The 17,650-nt window shown below is 50.0% G+C and overlaps 1 protein-coding gene across 3 annotated transcripts; it reads right to left on the minus strand.

Moving 5' to 3' along the window:
• Positions 1-380: 380 nt before the first annotated feature.
• SALL1 (spalt like transcription factor 1) lies at positions 381-17,609 on the minus strand. Of its 3 annotated transcripts, none has more exons than XM_045806773.2 (4): positions 17,549-17,609; positions 15,894-15,986; positions 3,205-6,647; positions 381-1,987 (listed from the first exon to the last, which is right to left on the minus strand). In XM_045806773.2, the coding sequence occupies exons 2-4, from the start codon at positions 15,967-15,969 to the stop codon at positions 1,547-1,549; spliced, it is 3,960 nt and encodes a 1,319-aa protein (XP_045662729.2). In that variant the 5' UTR covers positions 15,970-15,986; positions 17,549-17,609; the 3' UTR covers positions 381-1,546. The 3 variants fall into 3 exon arrangements, with proteins under 3 accessions (XP_045662729.2, XP_045662728.2, XP_087726542.1); XM_045806772.2 differs by lacking the exon at positions 17,549-17,609 and adding an exon at positions 16,993-17,072; XM_087870416.1 differs by lacking the exon at positions 17,549-17,609 and having other exon boundaries at positions 15,894-16,501.
• Between the last annotated feature and the right edge of the window lie 41 nt (positions 17,610-17,650).

Genomic DNA, 17,650 nt, shown 5'->3' on the forward strand with positions numbered 1-17,650 from the left:
GAAATCTAAATGGGCCAAATGTCCTGCTTCAGGGATGACCTGTCCAGATGAAATCTCCAATAACGGCTTTTTATTTCCTTTCATTTTCCCCTCCTTCTTGGGGGTGGGGGTGTGAGCAGAGTGCCCAGACCAGTCATAGATACCTGGCAAAATATCTAGACCTCCAAATTAAAAAAAGACAAAAATGAAAGAAGAAGGGGAAAAAAAAAAACAACCCCACAGGCTCCTGCAAACCTGTTTCTGTTACGCCTTTTGCAATTCCTTATTTAGAGAGAGAGAGATACACACTCACATACGCTTTACTGGTGCCTGGGGAAATGTTAAAATACATTTCGGGGCCTGGCTAAATAGAAATGCACTCTAAAAACACAGACACGGTATTTTGTTTTATCTGTTGCAAAAAAAAATGTATTTGATTACTTGGGTAAAATTACAGTATCTCTGTTGTTAGTAAGTATTAAATGTTAAAGAAATTGGACCCCCCCCTTTCCTTTCAACTTTCCAAGAAAGTGCATGTAACAGTCCAATTTTTTTTTCTTCCATACCTAATACAAAATAAACAAACACTATACCTGCTTTCTTGATCAAGAAGAAGCATTTGCTCTTGTAAGGAACATATGTACATTTTAATGAAAGTGATATTTCTTATCATATATACAAGAGCATCTACAATTTCTCCACTGACGGTTGTTCAAGATGCCATACTTAGCAGCATTGTGTAATTCCAGCACACATTTTCTATTGTGAATATACCTACAAGGCAAAATGTTACGTCTCAGTTTCAACTACCAAAACAACACTTGTATTTTCTCTAAAGAATTCTGCGTGCTTATTACTGTACAGAAACTTATCAACATTGAGGACGACTCAAGTAAAAAGCACAATACAAATAGCAGTTCAAAACGGAAATGGTTAAATCTACCAAAAAAAAAAAAAAAAAAAAAGCAGGTTGAATTTTCGAATAAAAAAAAAAACCCAAAAGAAACCAACAAACAAACCCAAACCTTTCGAAGAACCACATTGATCAGTCTGTACTTTCAGTCCTTTGCTTAAATTTGTTCTCAAAGATTAGACAATGTGTTTGCTGATAAAATTTTTCCAGCAGGATCAAAGTGTACATTTATATACAGACTTTATTAGAGATCTAATGCATCAGTGAGGCATTGCATCAACACCAGATTCATATTAAACCGGACATAGAAAATAAGTTAATGCCAGATTAAGACCGCCTAGCAGGGCAATTTGCGATTGCCATAAATGTTACAGCAAGTTTACAGCACTCTAGTCAATTAGTATTTAGTCCAAAATACAGAAGACCAAAGTTAATGCTTGCATTCTGTTTGCAAAGCCAGGTTATATCACTAATAAATAAGCTTTCTTATAACTCTAGAAGTTGAACAAGGTACAAAAGAATGTCTTCATAATGTTGTAGTTCATAGATCTGGGGGAACCAGAAGGGAAAGGGGAGGGGGACCGTGGCGAGGAGGAGGAGGCAGCCACGGGTCTCGTTCTGAGCCGGGATGCTCTTTCTCCAGCCAGAGTTGCTTTAACTTGTGACAATCTCTTTGCTGTCCTCCACGAAGCGGGTGAACCGGAAGTTGGTTCCATTCTCGCTGCTGGCCATCTTCTCTAGGCCGGCCAGAGGAGCGCTGGGCTCGGAGTTCTGGAGCTTCTCCAGATTTCCCGTCAGCCCACTAATAGGTGAGCTGCTCCCGCTGCCCAAGCTTCCAGGAATTGGAGGGATGCCACCATTCTGAATGACGGAGATCTCATTGGCCTTCATCGCCAGCCCGTTGGAGAGTGCCGCTGCATACTGATTCCAGAAACTGGAAGGATCCCCGCTTCCTGACCTTGCCGCCAAATCCTTCTGGAACATTTCTGGGAACTTGACAGGATTGCCTCCTAGAAATGTCATGGGGCCATCCACAGAGAGCCGCCGACCCCGTCGCGCAGGGGTGCTATTCCACATATGAGTGCCCATGTGCACCTGAGATGAGGCAAAGGGGGGGAGGGGAAAGGGGGGAAAAAAAAGAAAGAAAGAAAGGGAAAGAGAGAGAGAGAGAGGAAGGGAGAAGCTTAATAGTTGAATCTGTCTCAGCTCATATCCCGACACTCCACAAAGCAAGTGGCCTACACGTCTAGTCTTGTTAAGTGCCAGACAGTGGAGAAGGAATAGGGAACCGTCCACTCCGGCCACCTGGTAATAACGTGCGCGCTCTCCCCAGCCCTGGGCCGCCTTCCCTCTTCCTGGGCCAAGATGCCTGCCTTACTTACTCTTTTTTTATTACCCGTATTTAGCTTATAATGGCCTCAAGCAAGCTAGTCAGTCGCAGATAGCTCCTTTCAGGGTTAGAATTGTTATGTCCACTCTCATTGCAGTGGTAAGTATTGTATCTGACACCCTTTACCCTATAAACGTCCTTTTCAGATGGGAAGAAAGGACCCCTCACAGATTGCCCGGTGGAGGGCCCGAGCACGGAGAGAAAAGCCAGAAAGTAATTATTCATCTGGCAATGCTGGCAGCAATCTCTAGAGAAATACTCTGTCAACAGAAAAATGTACACAGGAAGAGCGCTCAACTGTTGCTCTGGAACCTGAGCATATTTGCTTGATTTCCAACATGTATCAGCGGGAAGTGTTGTATAATCGATTATCATACTACCCATTAGCAGAGCGCTGTGACGTTATTGTTTTTAGGGATGAGAGCTGCGCTGGACGGCGCGGTTATGAAAAATAGATGCATCCGCCCAGAAGGACGGTAATTATTAAGTGATACGGGCTGCACACAGGCCACGTGGAGGTCTTTAATCAACACCCCGTGGCAACGCGGGGCTGTCTTCCCGGGCAGGTAAGGCAATTCATTTGGTGCACTTAGCGAGACAGCGGGGATGGGCGGCTGCTTCGCTGAGGTTTACCAAATGACTCCAGGCGCTCTCGTGCTCGGCAGGCTGCAGTCCTGGGCTGCAGACCCAGACCGGGTCCCCGCCACGATCCTGACCCACACGCGGGCCCCCGCGTTTCTCCGCTGCCAGCCACACGTGGCAGGTAGCCTCGCGAGAACTCTCTACCCTGCACATCCCACCTCTCTGGGGGCTGCTGGCTCTGGGAGCATGCATTACAGATAATCAGCGGCACACCAGCAAGAGGGCTGCTGGCTGACTGGCTGGCTGGGTGGGTGGGTGAGGGACAGACAGAGTGAGGTACCTTCAGATTGCCTTTTGTTGTGAAAGCTCTCCCACAAATAGTGCAAGCAAAGGGTTTCTCTCCAGTGTGAGTTCGCTCGTGGATCTGCAGGGCGCTCGACGAGGAGAAGGTTTTACCACACGTGTTGCAGTAGTGTTGCTTCGGGGTTCTCCTGGGCAGAGCTGGGAGCAGAACTGGGGACGTGGCAGAGGAGGACAGAGGCCCAGAGGGGACGTGACTGGTGGAGGTGTCCTTGCTGTCCTGAGGAGTGACATGCACGAAGCCGTTGACCTCTGTTTTGATGAGAGACGACAAGGAGTTGGCGGGGATCCCCGCCGAGTTCTGATTGGGGCCGAGGTTGGAACTGGGCTCAAAGAGCTGTGATGGTAGGTCCCGCATCTGATGTGTCAGCATGTGCTGCTTCAGATTCCCCTTTGTGGAAAAGCCGCGATTGCAAACTGTGCAAATAAATGGTCTCTCTTTGGTATGACTTCTGTAGTGAATGTCCAAGGCACTCTGACAAGCAAAGGTTTTGCCACAAATGTCGCAAGCAGTATTTTTAAATTTACCCCGGTCTCTGAAAGGGAAGAGGATCCCCAAAGAATCTTCTTTGATGATCTTCTCTGCGTGACTGGACGTCAGATCCAAAGCCCCACCATTCACAGGGGTGGGAGACAGGCCATTGGCGAACTCGCCGGCTACTGCTCTCTGTGGCTTCTCCTCCACGCTGGGGGACTTGTGGAGCTCCTGGGTGCTGTTGGATGGGGACAGAGCCTGCATGGAAGAGGTAGACTCTGAGATGGCCGGGCTGCCAGCACTTTGGCTCTCCATGTCACCACCCACCGAGGACGAATCGTTGGTCAGGACGTCCCCCTCGACGGACCCGTTCTCCATGGACTTCAGGCTGGCCTGCAGCTGCTCTGCCAGGCCGGCATTGATCATCTTCATCTGATTCTCCAAAGCAGCGATGCTTGACATCTCCAGGGGCAAAGGCGAAGAAGATAAGCTGTCTTGGGACGCATCCGCGGACTTGGGCGTGTCGGGGATGCTGCCCTCGGGACAGTCCTCCATGTTTTCATCGGAGAAGGTGTCCAGGTCGTCGAAGTTCTTCTCGTCAAAGGAGCCCGTGTCTGACTCCATGGACTCGGGGTAGCTGTCAGGGACCGGGGTGTTGGGGATCTGACCGCCCATATGCATTCGAATGTGCTGCTGCAGGACCACGGCATTGGTGAACTTCTTCTGGCAGATGGGGCAGGAATGCTGGACGCGGAGCGGGGGCATAGCACGGTGGACACTGTAATGGGTCTTCAGGTTCCCTTTCGTGGTGAACGCCCGGCCGCAGATCTTACACTTGAAGGGCCTCTCCCCAGTGTGCGTGCGGTAGTGCATCTTCAAAGCGCTCTGGCAGCTGAGGACCCGGTGGCAGATGATACACTCGTTGGGGTCAGCGGCCTTCTTGTCAATGTTCTCTACCAACTGCTGGAGCTTAGAGGTCTCCGACGCCTGGGCCGAGTCCAAGAGGCCCCCGAAAGGAAACTTCGCCTTGAACTGCTCGGACATGAGCGGCAGCAAGGGGTTGGTGAACGCCGCGGTACCGCCCGGGCCGCCGTCGGCCGCCGGGGAGCTCAGAGAGCCGCCGCTGGCCACGGGGGCCGAGCTGGCGGCCACACCGCTCTCTTCGCTTTTGCCACCGGACGGCGGCCCGGCGGCCCCTTCGGCCTCGTCCGCGAGCCCACCCAGGTTTCTCGTGGCTGGCTCAGGGGCCCCGGAGTCACTCTTGACGGAGCCTGGGGGGCTGGTGGCAGAATGGCTGATGGGGATCGGGGCTGGCTCTTCGGTCTTGATGAAGGGCGTGAGGCTCGGGAGGGTCGGGGGCAACGGCAGGCCGACCGACGTGGTCAGAGTGGGCAGGACCGGTTTGGTGTCTAGCCAGCTGGTGACCGGCTTTTCCGGGGGGATGGACATGCCGTACGGGATGCCGGTACTCGTGGGGATATTGTCCAGATGCTCAGGCACGGGATAGGGGTTCATCTGGATATGAGGGTATTTCTCTTTGTGGCGCTGAAAGTGGACTTTGAGGTTCCCCTTGGTGGAGAACCTGTTCCCGCAGATGTTGCACTTGAAGGGCCTCTCTCCGGTGTGGGAGCGCAGGTGAATCTGCAAGGCACTGTCGCTCCCGAAGACCTTCGCGCAGAACCTGCATTTGTGTTTGAAGAACGCCTCGTCCGACGTGCTTTTCGCCTCGAAGGCGGTGACATTTGGTGGCTTGCTTTTTCTTTGCTGGGCCAAGGCAGACAAGGAGTTCAAATCCTCTGCAGTTGTTCCGATGTTGGGCAAAGGGCTGGGGAAAACCGAGTTAGCGGGGGCCGGCTGAGGTAGAAGTGGATTAGACGCAGGATTCAATAAACTGCTTATTGCAAAAGCTGGTGAGGATGATGCCGAGGCTGCTGGGTTGCTGGCGTGCGCGGCGCCAGCGCTCGAAGCCACTTTTTCCGAGGATGGGGTGGTCACCGCTGCCGCCAAAATGTTAATGTTGGGGGAAGAGCCGCTGTTGGGTGGAATGATGGTGTGGCCAGAACCGCTCTGAGGTAGCTGGATGGGGGGGAGCTGTTTCACGCCGCTGATGCTGGCAGACTGGCTGGCGAGGCTCTGTGCTAACCCAGCTGCTGCCGCCAGCTGCTGAGATAAATGGGAGCTTAGTGTGGACAAGGGGTTGGCAGATGTTCGTAAAGTACCTTGAGAAGGACTCGAAGATGTTGGCAAGTCTGCGTTCTGAGAAGCCAACAGCAGTATTTGGTGACGGATCTGTTCGATCAGCTGCAGCTGGTGGATCTGTTGCTGCTGTAGGGCGAGGAGCTGCTCCATGAGGGCGGGGACGGCCAGCTTGCCCCCTGAAGCCCCGCTGCACCTCGCTTCCTGGGAGAACTGGGCCACGGCCACCTTGGTGCTCTGCAGGTTCTCGATGATGACGTTGCTGTTGATCACGGAGAAGTTGCCCAGTGTCGTCAGGTCCCCGAGTTGAGGTAGAGAGGTTGTGATCGCTGAGGTACCTGTGGAGGGGCCGCTGCTGCAGCCCGGCGGGGGGCCGCCACCGCCCCCACCGCTCCCGCCGCTGCCCCCCGGAGCGCCACCGCCACCTTTGTTAGCCCCCGGGGCCTCCACCTCCATGGACTCTTCCCTGTGGCGGCCGCGGTGTTCTGAAAGGTCGCTGCAGTCTGCCTGATCTGTTTTGTGAACGGGGTCATTCATTTGTTCATCGGGATGCTCGGGAGGGGGGGTGGGAGAGAAGGTTTCGGGTGGGCTGGCTGGGCTCTCATTGACGATTAAAACTAATTGATTTTTAGTACAGTTCTTCTTGTGCAGCAGAAGATCTGATAATTCAAAGAACTCGGCACAGCACCGGCCACAGACGTGGGCGTCCTTGCTCTTCGTGGTGCGATTGGGTTGACCTTTCTCTGCGTCTCCTGCAAACATCAAAAGGTGCAGGGTTAGAAAGGGGGCCGGGACACGCGGGGTCACCCACGGCTTCCAAACAAGAAGGAGGGTGATCAATCGTTTTCTGTCTTCCACACTCAAAACTCTTGCCCCCGAAAACCAGTCAATAGCACCTAAGAGCGTCCGTAATTACATGGTGAGGGCGTGGAGGAATCCCTATCCATCCGGTATCTCGGAGAGCCACGGTCTTCAGATAATCCATCAAAACATAAAATAGTACGAACTGAGGACATGGGTGCATAATGAAATTCCATAGCAAAATATTGATTTCCAATATTTTATACACCTTATTGTCTACTCCTCCAGAGAGGGTCCAGCAACCATTCTGAGGACTTATTAGTCTCTTGAGTTTCTGTCAACCTTATTCATTTTCAACTGATTCAAAGATATCTGTGACAGTCTGTTCTGTCACGAAACTAATTTGTAGTCATTCAGGTTCCAATCAGTTGTTGACGGGGGTGGGGGGGTTGGGGGGGGATGCATGTCACCAAGCAGAAGACTGACAAGGTAAAAATCACCTCCAGCCCCTACCTGGAACCTGAGCCAAGGCTGATCGGCCACATCAGTAACAAATCCTCCAGACTGCTCATGATTCCACTGAATACAAACAAGAAAGCAACACACACACACACACCCCAAAGAGAAACACAATGATCGTAATCCGTTACAAGGCCTGGCTGGCACCGATATATCACCCCATGGCATGTTTATTTTTAAAATTAAAGAATGCAACCTTGGCTACTCTTCCACTAGTCAAGGAATATATGCCCCCCTGCTCCACATGGCAACGTTATGCCTCTAGATATCTCATCAAAAGTGCTCTATCTAGAAAAACTGGCCCAAGATTTACATTCCGGATTCAACAACTTCTAGAAGGACGTGCAGTTAAGGGGAAGGGAAGAAATAATTCTTGGTTTAGAGTCTGGAAAGGCTGTGCAATTCTCCTTGTCTGAATGCCTTTAAAAACAGTTTGCTCTTAACTGTTATCAATTGTTAAACAGATTGTCCTGAACCTTTCATTATAAAAATCCCTTTATTTCATGTTTGTTTCCACTGGTTGCTCAGATTTCTTCTCGCTAAGATCCATTTGTAAATTAAACATAAAAATCTCCAACTCCAAGCTAACATCCTATTCAAAGACAGGATGGAGCCCCATTGTTTGCCCAGCATGGGGAACACCAACTTCTGTTGTACAAATGGTGTGTGGTCATCTCCGAAGGCTGTGAAAAAAAAAAAAACTGTTTAATTCAAGGATTACCTCCCTGCATGCTTTTCTGCAGAACTGAATCAGATAATAGTTAGTTTCCATGACTTCCAAATTGAATCTCCCAGAAAACTTGCAGGGGGAAAAAAGAAAAAAAAGAAAAGAAAACTAATTGCAAATATGAATAAATACAAATTCAAAATGTTGCTTTTTCGGTAAACCTAAGAGTCAACTCCAAAAGAGCCAGCCATTTGCCTTTTCGTAGTAAACATCCAAAAAAGCTTGAGTACTTCTGCATTCCAGAAAATATAATTAATACCTAAATACTAACTTCTGGAAATTCCTTTAACTCTATTTGCCTTGAGTGATGCCCAAGTTGATGAGAACCCCCGGTGAAGTATGCCAGATGTATGCACACTTTATTCACTGGGAGTGTTATTTGAGTAGCTAAGTTATACTTAACAAGCTAGCTTTTCTAATACCCATCTTTTAATCTCCACAAGGGTATAGAGCAAAATGCATTAACAATACCAAACAAATCTTAGCTGTAGCTGAAAATACCAATAATGATTCAGTTTTAATTTAATGTTTAATCATCCTAATTGGCACCGGATTCCTGTGCACATTCAAGGTGCTGTTTTAAGCACTTTCTGTCTCTCTCCCTGCTTTAAAATAATGTAAACAAAATATTGAACGAAATTCGCTAAAGTTATGTTGCTTAACTCGGGACAAAAATAATGTGACAAAAATTCTGTTTAAAGCTTCTTATTTTGACAACCAATTTTAAATGATGCATCCATTTCAGATGCTTATTTTAAACTCGGAAATGCAATTCCTAATATATTCAACAGAAATGTTATTTCTTTCTCTTTGCACATTTCCATATGTAATGGTTATGTTTCCATCTACTTTTACAGCCAATTATGAAGGAACAAAAGCTATTCTGTTTGTTCACACATTTTCAACAAAATGCATTAAAACTATTATGTCAGCATGTTCTATTAAGCTCTGCATTCAGTGGAAAATACTTTTCAACCAGCTCACATTTATCAAAACATAAAGCCACTTTAAAACACAGTTTTGCTTGGTCAGCTGGGCTTAGACAAATAATGACAGCTTCAGAACTAAATAACCAGCAAGGGAAATCAGAAAACTGACTTCATCAATTGTACACATTACAATGTAGTTGCTTCAAATATTTAGCACATCTGTGTTCACGATTAAAGGGCATTTTAATTCTTTATAACTTGCAAACATCTGATATTCTCATAATATATAGACAAAAGAAAAAGAAGGTTACTTGACAGGATTTGGCTGATTATTACTTTCCTGGGCTCGAATTCTGACATTTGCACTGCTTCAAGACTCACTTGAGAATTTTCAAGTTTTTCAACCTGAACATTTTATATTTAGGATTGTGCTAACTGGACGGAAAATGTAGGTGCTTAAAAATAAATGCCCGCTTGCTTCTAAGAAAGAGACTGTGTTAAAAAGCTGCCCGTGTTTTAGCTTGGATTTTCACAACATGTTAATAAGCTGACATTTGATCTCGCTGTAGAGTCGACTCATTTAATCTCCTGATGTTTACGAACACCAAAAAAAAAAAAAAAATTCCGGTATCTATTTTGATTTATTTCAAAAGCAGGTGTCGCTATACTGTAATAGTTCTTCACTTTAAATCTATTTGCATTCTGAACTGAACTACAAGAAGAACTCAGCAAAACAAAGACAAAGCATGAGGACCAGTTAGAATCTTTAACTGAACTACCAGAGGGAATATTTTAAGTTGTAATAAGACACACACACACACACTCTAACATGTTCTAATTCATATTTCTGCCCGTCTGCTATTTTGTTTCTCAATAATCTGTTACACAGGATTGCAACTGGTGACCCCATTATAGTAAATACAGTTGCCTTGCTCCCTGTACTAGGGTGAAAGTAACATTCCAGTCCCTTTTCTATGGAGTTTGCATACAAATTGATTTTATAATCCTAGTCAGGCAGGAAAATTTGAGAAGTAGTGGTTTGCTAAGTTTGGGCGCACAAAAAGATATCTGTAATTTTTCCGGGATTTTTCTTCTCTTTTCTTTTCTTTTTTCTTTTTTTGAGGATAAGGTGGTGAACTTACAGTTCCATCCAAGTTATACTAAAATCCCAGATGTTTTAGGTCTTGTACTATTTAGGTACTTGACACCCAATTCAAATTTGTCAGTTTTTCATCATCTCAACCTAACATTGCAGAATAGGAGGCAGAAAATTGAAGTGTTCCAGTATATCTGTCTACTGTGAAAACAAAAATAAAACTATGCCCCACACAGCAAGGTTTGGCCAGCCAGGAAAAAACAAAACAAAACAACCCTATTCTACCACATTTAGTTTTCTTTTTTGGAACTCTTCAGAAAGATCCTTCACTTTACTTTCCATTACCTTACGATCGCATTAACATTTTTAATAGAACCTCTCACAGGATTGTGATTTTGGAGCCTGTAATTTTTACAGGCTGTTCCTTCCCGTAGACTCATTTAGAAAGGCCATCAGCAACATTTTTGATTGATTGGTCTTTATCTTTTTATTATTAATATACATGTATAGATAAATAGACATCTATCTATCTATCTATCTATCTATCTATCTATCTATCTCTATCTATATATATATGTAATTTTTTCTTTGCCCAGACCTGGGAAAAACCTAAACCTCAAGGTCCAGCTTAAGATTCCAAAGAAATTTTAAACACTCCAACGTCTGCCCTGCATACTCTCTGTAATAACGTCTTAAGTTTCCCTCTGTGTAATATGCAACCAAATGACACATCACTGGCCCCCTTCAATTCCCTCCGTGTTCTGGCCAGGATTAGTGTATTCTCGAGTGGAAGAACACAAGCGAAATCTCTGGAAAAAAATAACGACACAGACAAGACCCTCCTTTTAAAGCAGGGATACAAGCCCACCTAATGTACACAATAAATGAAAGGGGGAACATGTCTTCCCCTGGGATGAATCAGACTGAACACTAGATGGGGTTCCAGTTGCAAGGGTTTGTTCAAAAACTTCTTTGTGGCTTTTCCTATTCCAGTGACGCGTAAAAAGAGAGACTCCTTAAGGCGAGATCTAAACTTTGACTACATAAACATTGGCAAAGGCACAAGAAACTAAATCCCTGTTGTTTGAGGGCAAAACTGAGCTACGGGGACTACCTGTCAATCTTCCCCTTTGGGGGTCTGGCATCTGAGGGTGACAGGGGAATAAGGTTAGGAAAAGAAGCCAAGCTGATAAGGTGAAACTAAAATAAACTACCAACTTCCTGCTAAGTGACTAGCAAGACTCAATTTGGGGGTCACTGGGAAGATACTGAAGGACATATTATGATCTGGACCTTGTCACCTTTGCATGGGAGGAGGCTAGCAAAGGTTAAAACAGCTCGACACATTTAGCTTTTCTAAAGCCTGGCACACACACTTTTTTCTGTGTGTGTGGGGGGGGGAGGGGTGTTGGGGCTTCGGGTAATTTACCATCTCTGCTAAACTGCTAAATTCCTTCAGTTTTGGTAAGCTAAGAAAATTCTGGAAGATGTGGCGAGCTGTACACCACGCGATGTCTTAGAAACACCGAATTAAGACGGCAGGAGGACTTTGTTCTGGTTACTACAGAGAGCTGGGCTTTGAACCATTTCAAAAAACCGAGCAGACTGGGACTCTGCCGCTTGCTCTCTCGGGTTCCCACTAAGCTCTCCGCGTGAGAAATGTGGGTTTCTGCCTTCTAAAGGGCTCCTGGTCAAGATGACTGGCTACCTGCAGACGTAGAAACAAATGAAATAAAGTCCCCAAAGAATAACCTATAAATTGGCACTTGTACCCATAAACCATAGGAGAAACTTGATGTACCAGACACCATGAGACCCTTACTGTCACAAATTCACTTTTACATCCACTCTCTCTCACGCCCAGCTCCACTTTGCTTGTTGGTATGTTTGTTTTTTAACGTTTTATAAAGTATTTGCAGCCCAAAGCAAAACCCCCCAAAACAGTTTGCGTTCCCTCACCCAGAATCTTCCATTATGCCACAAACTTAGAATAGGCCTGATTAAACATGAATTCTTTCCAACTGCCTTATCGTGCAGGGGTCGGTTTTTCAAAAAAAGCAATTAATTATAGTTCTCTCTAACCTTTTGGGCCCAGAAATCAATGTGTTGCCATTAAGCTGCTCACAATGAGTAAATTACTTTGGTAAATAATAGAATTTCATTATTAATATAAATAAGAGGGATGTTTATGATACTTTATATGAGTCAATGTTTTATCTCGAGTTCGTGTTGTTTTTATCTCTCTTCCAATATTACCTTTTCCTTGAAAAAGCTAAGCACCAAAATACTTTAATAAATGAATGGAGTCTGAATGGGCCATCCCTGTAGTTACCTGTATCTTAAAAACATCACCCAAGGAAGAAAAACCCAACACACACACACACACACACACACACACACACACGTACACACACAGCTCTGAAACCCAGAGCTTAGTAAAGAACCCACACAGAAAATCATTAGGTTCTAATATTCCCCTTCCTCAGAATTATTTATCTCGGTAAATCATTTTTCCAACGGCAGTCATCTTTCCACAAATAACCCGAGACTTGTTGAATACCATATAAGAGACAAGTAATATGTGCCATAATCTTGGTTTCATAAGAAATACAAACATTTCCCAATTTAAGGTAGGGGGTTCCTGGGATTACAGCTGAATTAAAATGTGAACATTCGAAGACTGACCAAATAATCTTGTTTTCCTGAACTTGTTCTCAGGGAGTTATCCGTGTGGCTGTTTAGCATGGCTCTGGTTTTCTTTGTATGTGCGTGCACACGCGCACACACACACACACACACACACACGCATGACACACAGCACAGCAGCTCTGGCTGCTCTCAGCCCGAGTCTCTGCTTCTGGGCTCCTGTGACTGGGGGCCCACAAACTTTTCTAGGTCCCGCTCTAGGTAGAAATCAGCACGTTTGAGGGGCTAGCGTATGGCAAAGGCACCAGCTAGATTGAATTCTGTTTGGACCATGTTTTCCAACCATTTTGAGACATAAGAAAAAGTAATACGCTGTTCGAGTGAGGCGCTGTCTTCTAAAAATGTAATAACCTTTATACATGTGGGGGGGGACCCCAAAACAAAACCAAAAAAAAGAAAAAAAGCCCCACACCCCAACAACTCGGTGAAGTATGTGTGTTGTGTGTTGGGAGATGCATACAGATTGCTGAATTCCTTGCAGAAAAGGTGGCGACTTTTGAGAGATAACTTGGAGATAGGTCTTGCATTCTCAAGCCCCACAGTCTCCCCACTACTCCCAAATAAAAAGATAGGGCGTGAGGAAGGCCCTCCTGTAAGGCAGGCACTGAGAAGGATTAGTTGTGTACTAACATTATTACAACATACTAAATCCTGTAACCCTCTTACAAAATCTACCCTCTAGGCAGCTTCCCCCAAACTTATTGTTCAACCATGTAAAAACAGTCATAACCTAAAACCATTACCACCGAAGAAAAAGAGGGGGTGGGGAGAGGTGAGAAAGAGCTGGGAGGGAAGTGCTGGCCATGGTGCCCCTAACACTTTACTGCTTCTTAGGACAATGAACCAGCTTTGGGGGAGAAAAAAAAGGGGGGGAAGAAGAAAGAAAGAGAGGGAGGAAGGAAGAAAGAAAAAAGAAAGGCAACTTGATTCAGTGACTTAATTAACTTACCTCAAAGCTCAAATAAACTAAAAAAAAAAGTCCTAATAAATAATAATGGTAAGAGGTAGTGAACTCCTTTTATGCTATTGCTTTATGAGAAGCCTTAACTATTAAAAATTCCCGATTCAGAAGGCGACAGGAGAAAAGGCAAGGGTCTAGCAGACATCGTTTCTCCGCGAAGCCCGAGTCTTTTTTCTCCTTTTTGAAAATGTGTGAAACCAGTGCACATTGACAAAAAAAAAAATAAAAACCCCAACAAAACAAAACAAAACAAAACAAAACAAAACAAAACAAAACAAAACCAAAACAAGCCCCGAAAAACTCTTTCTTCTCCTCCCGTTTGGTTTTTCCTACACAAATTGGGAACTTTAACAGTGTTCCGGGGCGGAAGGTCTCACCAGAAACTTTAGGAAAGATGGGTGTGGGGGCGAGAAGCAGAAGAAACCAGCTGAGAAAACCCGCAAAAATATTCGGAGCTGTTGCTGCGGCCTGGGGTAATTTCATCCCGATTTATCTCGCATCCCCGGTTTGGTCTGGGGTGGAAAGCGGGGTTCGGGGGCTCTTCTCAGCAGACTGAGAAATCGCAGAGACTCTGGGTAAGGCTTGAAGCTCGAAAAAGTACTGGGGTGTGGGGGGGGGCAAATATTGTAAACAATTTTCTTAATCGGCCTCAGTTCTCCCCAATTTCTTAGAGGGACCCCCCACGCCAGGAGTCCCGCTTCCCGACAGCCGGGGTGACGGGAGTGAGAGTCCCTCGGCTTCTCTGCCTGCGCTCTGCGCGGCTCCCCGCGCCCCAGCTCTACTGAGAAGCAGGCCTCTAGGGAAGGAGCCCGGGGACCGTGGGGCCCGGGTGGCCGCAGAGTTTAGTGGACAGAGGTGCTGATCTAAGGGCATGCTTCTGAGCCCTGTCGGGGCCCAGTTCCCTCCTCCATAGCCCCAAATGGGGCCCAGGACTTGAGCATTCCGAAGGGCATCCGGAGCCGTGGAGACCCCGCCGCGGTTGCCCTTGTCCTCCCGCAGCCCAGAGGCGAGCATCGAGCCGGGGACCGACCCGGACGCCGCTCCTTCGCCTTGGGCGCTGGGCCTGGCAGCTCGGAGGCCCCGAAAGTGAACCACCTTCAGGGACAAGGAAGGATTAGAGGTGTCCTCCCTGCGTACCCCAAATCCCCTGCCGGGACCTCTCCTACTCTCGGCCTCGGCGCCCTCACACGAACTTTGTTCTAGACTTGTTCATTCCCTTCGGGACCCCGCACTGGTCGCCTACATCCGAGAAAGCGAGTGCCTCTGTTTCGGGGGTGGGGGGTTCTCCCCTGGCTAGAGAGCTCCCCCAGCCCTGGAGAAAGACCCTCACGATTCCTGGGAGCACGGGGTACCACGATCCTCAGCGGGCGCACACCCAATCTAAAGATTTCTCGGGGGCGAGGGGTGGGTTGCAGGTATTGGGAGAAAAGATGCCGGGATAAACTTGGGTAGCCGGACCCCAACACTGTTCCCCGTCCGCCTGCCTGTGTCTCGGAAGCAACCAGCGGCAAAGAGCACTCTCCGTCCCTGCCGCGACCCCGGCGTGTCGGGCACCGGCGCCCCGACACAGGTCCCCGTCTTCTGGCAGCTCTGACCCCCTAAAGGCACCCCATTCCCTTGCGCGGGTCCAGGTGGAGTGTGAGCGCTTGCGGGGGGCGCGGCACAGGGGGCTCCCCCGCGCTGGGAGTTCAGCCGGGAGCACCGAGTAAACTTCCTTCCCGCAGGCAGCAGGGCCGGGGCGGCGGAGGCCGGCCCGGGGGCCCCGGGCCCGGGGCGGAGAGCGCGAGGGGCCCCGGGCGGCCGACCTCCGCCCGCCCCGCGTCCCGCGGGCCACCCGGGCCCGGGCCGCTGCTCCCCGGAAAAGCCGGGGCGGAGGAGCCGGGGCCCGCATGCCCGCTCTCCTCCCCCACCCCCCGGGAGGACCCAACAACTCCGGAAAGATCCTGCCGGGAGAAGTGTTTGCTCTCCCCGGGCCAAGGGGGAAGCCCAACGCAGGCAAATTGAAAATTAAAAAGGAAAAAAAAAAAGAAAGAAAGAAAGAAAAAGGAAAGAAAGAAAGAGGAAGGAAGGAAGGCAGGAAGGGAGAAAGAAATACGCCGAGTGGGAAAGGCGAGCGGGGACGCGGCGGTGGCGGTGGCGGCGGCCGGGGCGGTGGGCGCGGGGGCCAGCCGCGTGTGCGTGGGTCCGGGTGTGCGTGAGTGTGAGTGCGAGTGCGTGTGTGTGCGTGTGTGTGTCCGCGGCGCGGGCCGGAGCACTCACCATCTCGCCGGGGGAGCGAGGCCACTTCGGGGTCGGATTGGAAATGTTGAGGCTTCGCTTGCTTCCTCCGCGACATGCTGGCTCAAACATCAGCTGGGGCAGAATAAAAAATTACTAAAAAAAAATCTTCTCAAAATTACGGAAATCGAGCGGCGGCGGCGGCGGCGGCTCCCCCCGCCCGCCGGCCCGCCCGCCCCCTCCCCGGCTCCCCGGCCCCGGGCGCAGCGCGCATGTGTCCTGCTATAATTATGATTATCAATAATGCATTGCGATTAATCATAGAGGGGCTCTTTGAAAGGCGATTGGCACCGGGCCAGCGCTATTCAAACCCGCTCGCCTTAATCAATTAGTTCGTGATTTGCTGCAGACCCCTGTCTCTCCGCGCGCTGGCCCAATAAGCCGGCCGCGGGGCTGGCTCTGCGCGCCGCGCCGCCCGACACTGGGTTAACCCTCTTCGCGACCGCCCGGGACTCCGCGGCCCGGCCGCCGCGGGCCTTCCTCCTCGCCTGTGCGCGCCCGGCGCCCTGGCCTGCGCCCCCCCCACCCCCCCCATCCCGGGCTGGGCCGACCCGAATTAGCATGCCCTCCCCGGAATTAAACCTCCTGGGTGGGGGGTGGGGCCGGGTGGCGGGGGCTGGAGACCCAGGCTGCGGGCGCGCGGCGAACTTCCCAACTCCGGCGCTAGGCGCGCCGGCCCGCGGGGGGAGGGAGTCCCGTGGCGGGATTTGGGGGGAGGAAGTCCCGTTTCGTGAGTGTTTCTTCGTTTCTTTAAGAGCTACCAGAAAGCAGCCCACCCCCACCCCATAAAAAAAAAAAATAAGCGAGTGGGGAAGAGCCAGCCCCACGCCGGTCCGCCTCCTGCCCGCGGCCCGGCCTCCCGCCCGCTCGCCGCCTGGCTCGGCGCTCCTTCGCCCCGAGTTCTCCATCCCCTGGATCGCGGGCTCGCGGGGGCGCGGAGAAGAGGACCGAGGAAAGGTTTGGGAACGTGATGGGTTTGGGGCTTTTGGAGGGGGGAGGGGCAACTCTCCCGCCACCCGGATCCTTCTCAAAGGGCCCCGAGCCTCCAGCCCCTCGTTGCTCCCTCGCTCCCTTTCTCTACCTCGGACATTCCCAGGACAATTAGGGCTGAAGTTTTCGGGAGAAGCAGCCCCGAGCCCGTGGGATAAGGGGCGGCCCGGCTCCGCCCAGGACCCCTCCCGGACCTCCCCCCCGGCTGCCCCGGTTGGCTGCAGGGCGCGTCACTCCGCGGGGAGGCGGCGGCGGCGGTGGCGCCGCGGAGCCCGGGGCGGGAGGAGAGCAGGGACCGGCTTGGGATCCGAGTTCAGCTCCAGCCTGGGGGAGGGGAGGGGCCGCCGCTTACCCTGAACGCAGCAACCCGCCCCTGGCCGCGGGAGGCGCGGCCCGGGCTGGCCGGGCCGTGGGCAAAGCCAGTCCTCAGGACCCCTGGGTTCCCCGCCCTGGGGGGAGGGGACCGCGCCCCATGCTCCTGGCAACCAGGTGGCCGTGCTGACCCGGGAGTAGTGGAGGGGGGGCTCCCAGTCCACAGCTGTCTGGCCCGACACAAGCTCGCCTCCATCTCTCGGCACTTGCCGAGCGCGGCACCCAAACTTTTCGCACTAGCTCCGTCTCCCCAGGCTGGGATGCAGCCTCCCTACCCGCGCCCCGGGGTCCGGAATCGGGAGCGTGGGCCGGGCACTCCCTCCGCTGGGCTCCGGCGCCCGCGAACCTCAGGCTCAGTCCGCGGCTCAGCCTAGCTC

This window comes from Ursus americanus, chromosome 21, assembly GCF_024610735.1.
Source record: "Ursus americanus isolate L20-20 chromosome 21, mUrsAme1.1.p, whole genome shotgun sequence".
Classification (NCBI taxonomy): domain Eukaryota; kingdom Metazoa; phylum Chordata; class Mammalia; order Carnivora; family Ursidae; genus Ursus; species Ursus americanus.